The 8,044-nt window shown below is 40.7% G+C and overlaps 1 protein-coding gene across 1 annotated transcript; it reads left to right on the top strand.

Moving 5' to 3' along the window:
• Positions 1–1,122: 1,122 nt before the first annotated feature.
• Positions 1,123–7,204, top strand: LOC109777310 (glycosyltransferase-like At2g41451). Its single transcript, XM_020335961.4, has 11 exons — positions 1,123–1,623; positions 2,892–3,041; positions 3,119–3,171; positions 3,585–3,693; positions 4,644–4,778; positions 4,854–4,898; positions 5,511–5,698; positions 5,828–5,969; positions 6,266–6,312; positions 6,409–6,496; positions 6,612–7,204. The coding sequence occupies exons 1-11, from the start codon at positions 1,234–1,236 to the stop codon at positions 6,882–6,884; spliced, it is 1,620 nt and encodes a 539-aa protein (XP_020191550.1). The 5' UTR covers positions 1,123–1,233; the 3' UTR covers positions 6,885–7,204.
• Positions 7,205–8,044: the final 840 nt, after the last annotated feature.

Here is an 8,044-nt window from a genome sequence, read left to right as displayed (position 1 = left end):
GCAGGAATAGAAAAATCGTAGGATTAGGATGGCATGTCCATTGGATCCCTATAGGATTTGAGTTAGTTTGATTGTGTCACCGGAAAAATAAAGGATTTCTTTCAAGAGGTTAGAGTGGATGTTAAAATTCCCATGAAATGTAGTACAAAATGAATCCTTAGAAAAAAGATTCTACATGATTCAATCCTATGAATCAAACGACCAACATAAGAAAAATTCCTATGAATTCTAATCCTTCAAAGATCCTATGAAAATCCTTCGGGGCCTCTTTGATTCATAGGGCTGCAAAAACGCAGGAATAGAAAAAACGTAGGATTGGAATGGCATGTCCATTGGATCCCTATAGGATTTGAGTTTGTTTGATTGGTTGTGTCACGGGAAGAACAAAGGATTTCCTCAAGAGGTTGAAGTGGATGTTAAAATTCTTGTGAAATGTAGTACAAAATGAATCCTTAGAAAAAAATTCTACAAGATTCAATCCTATGAATCAAACAACCAACGTAGGAAAAATTTCTATGAATTCTAATCCTTCAAAGATCCTATGGAAATCCTTTAAATCAAATAGGCCCTGAGACATAGAGTGAAGAGTGCATAGCACTTGGTCAGGGAGATGCGGTCAATGGCGCCTACTATTGGGACGACCACGACTGTAATTGTGGTCATACACTAAGGTGCTATCAGGGTTATGGTTTTACTCTGTTTATATGATGTGATTCTAATAAATGGTTTAGTTGGGTGTTTGAGCTCGTCAAATTGGCTAAATTAATCACATATTCATGTTTGATAACCTTGGATAATCTGTAAAAACATATCGGATAATTCTCATCCGTCGGATATCACTATACCGTATCCACTATCATACCCGTTGGATATGGGCTGACCAAAATCCATACCTTCATCTATATCCGATGAATTGGTGCAAATAATAAGGATGCGGATGTGCAACGAAAATTATCCATAGCATTTTTTTAGGCTATTTTTATTATCCATACCATTTACAATCTTAGCAGAGAGCGATCTGCGTAATGGGCCGGCCTGATAGTCGCCCATCGGCCCATGGATAATTCGTCGATTGCTCAACACATCTTGCCTCACTTCACCGGCCTACTCAAGGCCCAGCCCGCAGAATGCTCAGCTCTCTCCAGTCTCCTTCCGGCAACGCTCGCTGGGGAGCAGCTCCACAACCAGAGGGGCGGACGGAGGTCTCCACCAACCTGCCACCGACTCCCCCCAATGGCGGGCTACCGCAGCGCCTCCTCCTCCTCCGCGGCCGGCGCCGGAGGGGCGGCGGTGTTCGCGATGCGCGTGCTCCTCCTCCTCACGCTGCTACCGCTCGCGCTCGCCGCCTTCGCCTTCGCGCTCCAGTGGCGCGGCGGCATGCGCGACCCCACCGGCACCGTGTGGCCCGCCGACACGCAGCGGTTCCCCGGCATGGAGAACAGCCCACTGGGCTCCTCCTCATCCTCCACGGGAGGCCGAGGCTCCTACTTCGCCGTCTCCTCCGCGTCGGCCTCCTCCGCGGCCGCCGACTGCGCCGAGATCCTCGGCCGGAGCGCCTCCTCCCACGGAATCTCTCTCTACCGAGGCTGGAGCTTCGACTCCGACACCGCTATAACCCCCAAGGTGCGGCACGCCCTCTGGCTCCGATCTGATCTGCGCTTAGAGGTCCTCGTTTTTAGAGCGGTTCGATGTGATCTCGTGCTACGAAATTGTGGCTAGTGTAGATGTGATCCGAGGAGTTGTCGTATTGAGCTGCGGGCAGAGAATTTGAAGTTGCACTGGCGATATGATTCGATCCCGTTGCTTTTGAGATTGTGGGGAAGAAATCATAATACTGTGGCACAGTAGCACTTAGTAATATACTCATGGGAGGGTCTTGAATAGCTGGCTAATAGACTGGCCTTTACTCATCCAAGGTTGTTTTGTTACTTCACAGTGAAAAGGCCCATCTTTTAGAGCAGATTTGTGGTATTTCAAGTGCCACTTAACTGTTATAGAATGTGCCGTTTCTTCCCTTCCATTAACACCGAACATTGCTGATGCGATCTAGAGGTCAGTAGTCGCATAGCCATTTCTTCAAGTGTTGAGCGGTGCAGCCTTCTATGAACTTGGGATGCCAGAGTTTTTAGAAAGCTTGATTTGCAATCTTGCATTTGTTCACACAGTACAATCTTTTGGTGAACTTTTCAGGGCTCAGTGAGAAATTGTGTTCACTAGGTTCTGCAAGAATGGTACTTGCAGAATTGTAGTGGTGACTTAGGAAGTCAAATATTAGGTGCTTGTTCAAATTGTTCATTTGGCGAAATTATGTAATAAAAAAGATTATACTTCTGGGAGCTGGCTTCTTGTTTCTTTGCGGTTGGTGTGGTGTTTAGGCACTGAGAAGGGAACATGGTGGCTCATTGGTGCACAGATTCGCTGGCAATGCTTAATGATGAGCAATTTTGGCTCAGTATAAAGAAACTTGCAGTCGCTATAATCTTATGTAGAAATGGGGCAGTACTGGTGATGGATTACTAGCACATTTCCCCACTATATGTACATTCCTGTATCATAATCAAGATGGATGGGACTTTAGGCATGTATGCCAAGTATCTTGAATAGCAAGTTTGAAGAACAGGATATACGATGCTCATATGGATTTTAGATATGTGATGAAATAGGGAAGACTTGCCAAAATCAAACCGCAGACCATAATATATTATCACCCAATTCGCCTATTTTTTGTCTTTAAAAATAGTAATCAACTTGACTAAAACTACTATTCAACTTCACATCAGATCATGTTTTAATTGTGAGAATCTAGTGCGCATATCTAAGTCTTGAGCAGCACCGCCCGATGCTTATGTTGAACTAATTTTATCCTTGGGTATCTATTCGTGACACTGCAGATCTGTATCACGGGAAGCACATCTGCTAGCTTACACCAAATTCTTCCATGGTTGTATTATCACAAGGTCATTGGTGTTTCACACTTTATTCTATTTGTTGAAGGAGAGGCTGCTAAACCAGCTGTTACTTCTGTTCTCGAATCTATTCGGGTAATTAATTTCTCCATGTCCTTTTGTTATGTGAACTTTGTCTGATCTTGTTCTGACTTTATGTGCCTCTGTTTTAGGGTGTAAAAATTATTTACAGAACTAAAGAACTAAAAGAACAACAGGACAGAAGGTATGGTGACATGCTCAACAGTTACACGCATTTCCGAACTTAGTTTTTGAATTAACAAAGATAGTATGTGTAATTTGTCATAGAAAATTCCATCTACGGCTACCATAATATTCAAAAACTGTAAATACTAACTTAACAATGAAAACTGATAAGACATGCATTGATAAATTCTGACAGTATTGCCGAAAATGATGCGTGTAGAGGTATAAGAAATGTTGGAAATTACTTGTATCACAATGCCGTTAATTGAACTTTGAATGTTCTGAAGCATTGTTGTACATGAATCGTGTACTCTTTTTTTCTTGTGCAAGGGAATTAACGAATTATATGATATATATTTTGCTAACAACTTTGCGGATGTATATTCATGACGTTTTGATTGTCTAAACCTATCTTGTTTCTATTATTTTCAGCCGCATTTGGAATGAAACTTGGCTTTCAGGTTTCTTTTACAAGCCATGCAATTATGAGCTTTTTGTTAAGCAGTCACTTAACATGGAAATGGCTATTGTTATGGCAAGGGTATGAGCTAATTCTTTTCTTGAACACGCACCTGACCGCCTATCATTTTGTATCATAAGAAAGCGCTTCCAAATGACTTGAGTTTTACAGAGCTAAGCTTAAACAAAACAAAGCACAAGTGAAAAAAGCAACATATCTTAAACCAAGAACAAAGGCCAAAAAACTCAACTGTACAGAAAGCTACTAGGTTAGGTCTGGCAGCTGAGCATGGGGTTAGGAGCTATTTCATTTGATATGTCTGGTAGTACCCGCTTAATTATAAATTTTGACATTCATGTCCTTGTGTAAGATTTATTATAGATAATTGTCATCATTTCATTCACAAACACTGGCTCTCTTCGTGGTATCTATTGTCAGCTACCACCTTACTATTTCAACTCTTTTGTGTGTGTGTGTATGTGTGTGCCAGGGACCATAATCATCATCGAATAATATTCTGGTCTCTGTTGAATTATTTAGCACTAACAACAATATCTATTTATCATCACTAGTACAACATAACATATATAGCTGATAGGGATTTAACTAACACTAGTAAATATTGTCCCCCTTTCAAAAAAAGAGTAAAATATTGTCTCTGGTACAGTGTGTATGTAGAGTACATATAGTACAAACAGGGAACGCACATACCTGATTTACTCCTTGATAAACAATTGTATTGTGTTTTCTTTTGTGCCGAAAGTCTGTTCACTGTTGTGTAAATCTTAGCCCAAATCTCTACTTCCATTAACTAAAAATTAAAGAAACTCCGGTCGTGTTAATATGCCTTGTTAGTTTGTTAAGGGTGTAACAAGGATGTGAGTTTACATCAGTCACTTGGTTACAAACATCACAAGATTTTAACTATTTGCTATGGTTATGAGGAAATTTTACATGCTTTTGTTGGATTTTGATAAGGCCTTTTGTTTTGCCGTGAGTTTACCGTGAGCTTCCCTGCTTGATTATCACAGGAGGCTGGAATGGATTGGATCATACATCTTGATACCGACGAGTTAATTCATCCAGCGGGTGCCAGGGAGTACTCTCTTAGGCGGTTGCTTTTGGATGTTCCTGATAATGTTGACATGGTTATCTTCCCCAACTATGTGAGTTGCAGAGCTGATCTGTTGTTGAATTTGTAATACATTTCACATCTGACTGGTATGATTTCTTTCTCTTAGGAGAGCAGCGTTGAGCGGGATGACATTAAAGATCCTTTTACTGAGGTATGCAGACTATTTGTTACTGGAAACACTTGCTCAATAAAAAGGCGCAATCCACGCTATAAAATACCAATCCTTATCTTTACTCTTATAAAGATCTAAGTAGGTGGTGGTCTATTCACTCGCAGAGATTATCTCTCGAGTTGCCAATAAATTAATTACTGCAATTAATTTATACTCCCTCCGTATCATAATATAAGACGCCTTTTGACAGTGTCAAAAAACGTCTTATATTTTGATACAGAGGAAGTATAGGGGAACTTTTGGATCCCCGGTTAGGTACTTTGTATTTGTAGCCTTGCTCAATGTGTTTGGAACCTTACAAATATCCCTCCCTTTTGGCGGCATGGTAGCCTGGTTGGGCTAGACAATACTCGTCTGGTGAAGAGCCAAATCTGCTCAATCGCTCCCATTGGCAAATACTCGAGTGATGCAAAGAAGTCGGTACCTGCCCACCTTAACTGCCAGGTCGTTCTCTTAAGAGGTGGTTACATAATTAAGGGGCAGGGGAGAGTGTGACTTAGCTAAAATGTGCTAGTTTACCCATCTAGGCTATAGCCTGTGCAGCTAAAAATCCAAACACACTCTTATAGTACCATGTTTGTGTACCTGCAGGTTTCCATGTTTAAGAAGAACTACGATCATCTTCCGAAGGATACATACTTTGGCCTATACAAAGAGGCCACGCGGGGTAATCCAAACTATTTCCTCACTTATGGTAATGGGAAATCAGCGGCAAGGGTCCAGGAGCATATGCGTCCGAATGGTGCTCATAGATGGCATAATTACATGAAATCCCCAAAGTATGATGTCAGATATCTGCATTTGTGGAGTTTTTCTTTTCTTCTAGTGTTCAGCTCACAAGTTCAAGTCAATTCTGGGGAAATGTTTCTACTAAATTATTTAGCCATCTGTTATCTGTTTTCCTGTAGTGAAATTAAGTTGGAGGAGGCTGCTATTCTGCATTACACTTACACAAAGTTCTCAGACTTAACTTCAAGAAGGGATAGGTGTGGCTGTAAGCCAACAAAGGAGGATGTGAAACGATGTTTTATCTTGGAGTTTGACAGATTGGTGAGTTATGTTTGTTTCTTTCCTTTGCTGCACCTCTGCAGCATTTGTTGGTCACCTGATCAAACAGCATGCATTTTTGTTTATTGGACTGGTGCATGGGTGTCAGTTAAAAGTACAACAGCAATGCACTATCTAGAAATAGTATGACACAGAACAAACCAGCTCTTAGGAATGAGAAGCTAACCTTTTCTGAATTTTAGTTTTTTGCTGCTAATGCAGCTTCAGTATGAAATTTTGTTTGGATGAATAACAAAAGTGACAAACCTAATTTGTTTGCCTTTCCTCTGACATGTCAGGCCTTCATAATTGCATCAACAGCTACCGAGCAAGAGATGAGGAACTGGTAACTCCCTTATTATCCATCTGCACAACTGCAGTTCTTCCCTTCCTACCCCTGTCCTGAAGTAGGCCTTATATTTATTTGGATACTTATGTCCAGGTACCGGGAACATGTTGTATGGACTGACAAAGATACAAATTTGAAGCTTTTGAGGAAGGGCGTTTTAACACGCATATATGCACCAATGGTAAACCTTGATCTCAAAATAGAATAAATAGCAGTTTAATTTCAGTAATGAAGGAATTGACTCATAAACGCGACAAGTTACTTGAATGCTGCTAAGCTATGCCTCATCTTTCCAGGCTATTATTCGTGGTCTCAAGGAATCTGGCATCTTCATTGATGCAGTAACTTCTGCAAAAGCACACCCTAAAGCAAACATTGGTCTTGAAAACAATGAGTCTATCCACACCAATGTAACAGCCGCTCAGTCCACAACCTTGAAAGAAGGCGGTAATGACAATTCTCAAGCAACTGCAAGAAAGATTCTGGAAATGATTGATGTCCAGGAAGAAGCGGTGCCGCCAATGTCACCCCCTGGTTTCCTTGAGCTCATGGAAAGCGCATTGTCATGAAATTATGGGAAATGCTGGAGGCTTGCTTGATTCTTGTGGCTGCCAAGAGGTTCCTAACCATGCAGTGTTGACTGTACCTTTGAGCAAATCATCTCGTCTTGGGTGCAGGACTATAGATTGTCACCACGTATATGTACAGATAGGGCTGGGGTTGTTGGGCGTTGCGTTGTCTTGTTAACCGCCGATGTCTTATGATGTATCCTGCTGTCAATTTTGAACCTTAGATTGAGGTAAACCTTGTCCCAGTGAGAGGAATGTGATATTTGACCATATTTTATTGGTCGTTGATCCAAATGAAATACTGATGAAACTTTTCTCAAGTTATGATATTCTTAAATCATGGCTGAACAATGGGAGAAGTTCATATTACAACCCTGAATTTTGTCATTAAAGTCTTAAGACACAATCCCAAACTTCAAAATTGTCAACTTCACAACCTTAAAGTTCCAAAACGTGACAAAAGTCAACCCTTAACTGGTTTAGTTTTGACTGGTTTTGACCATTGACTGCCTAGTCAGTGTCGTTGTCACCCATCCACTTAATGAAAGTTTCTAGAAAATTTTCAAAACTACAATGTGATTCAATCTGGCAAAGTTCCAAGACGTTTTGCCAAACAGATAAACAATTAGAAGGAAAATACACATTCAAGTCCATTTTAGGTGAAAATTTGGCCAACTAATGTTTTTTTCTTCAAAAAATCATGATTTTTTTTCTTCAAAAAAACATGATTTTTTTTCCTCAAAATGAACACTACCCTCGTATTCAAGATGAGAAAGTTTTTTCAAGTAGCTAAAAAGTATAATGAAAATGCACATTTAAGACCATTTTTGGTCAACATTGGCCAAAACAAACTAGGAAAGTTCCAAAATGTTTTGCCAAATAGATAAAAAATTAAAAGGTAAATACACATTCAGGGTTAAGAGGGAGGGTGACTTGCGGGTGACTAGGGTGCTGACTAGGCGGTCAATGGCCAAAACTAGTCAAAATTGTATTGAAACCAGTTCAGGGTTGGTTTTGTCTGGTTTTGAAAGTTCGATGTTGTAAAGTAGACTGTTTTGAAGTTTGGGGTTGTATCTTAGACTTTGGTGACGATGACTTCTCTCTTGAACAATTCCTTTTGTGAAGAAACTTTTCTGGACAATGTGGCATTGGCGTATGAC

This window comes from Aegilops tauschii, chromosome 3 (genome assembly GCF_002575655.3).
Source record: "Aegilops tauschii subsp. strangulata cultivar AL8/78 chromosome 3, Aet v6.0, whole genome shotgun sequence".
Taxonomy (NCBI): Eukaryota; Viridiplantae; Streptophyta; class Magnoliopsida; order Poales; family Poaceae; genus Aegilops; species Aegilops tauschii.
The sequence above is the reverse complement of the archived record's forward strand: the minus strand, read 5'-3'. Positions and strand labels throughout refer to the sequence as shown.

What these genes read in the sequence shown, in the direction of transcription:
- LOC109777310 (XM_020335961.4), top strand. Translation starts at nt 1,234, where the DNA reads ATGGCGGGCTACCGCAGCGCCTCCTCCTCCTCCGCGGCCGGCGCCGGA. An exon ending in AAAGAACAACAGGACAGAAG is followed by an intron (nt 3,172 to 3,584) that starts GTATGGTGACAT and finishes TATTATTTTCAG; the next exon opens with CCGCATTTGGAATGAAACTT. An exon ending in GAGCAAGAGATGAGGAACTG is followed by an intron (nt 6,313 to 6,408) that starts GTAACTCCCTTA and finishes ACTTATGTCCAG; the next exon opens with GTACCGGGAACATGTTGTAT.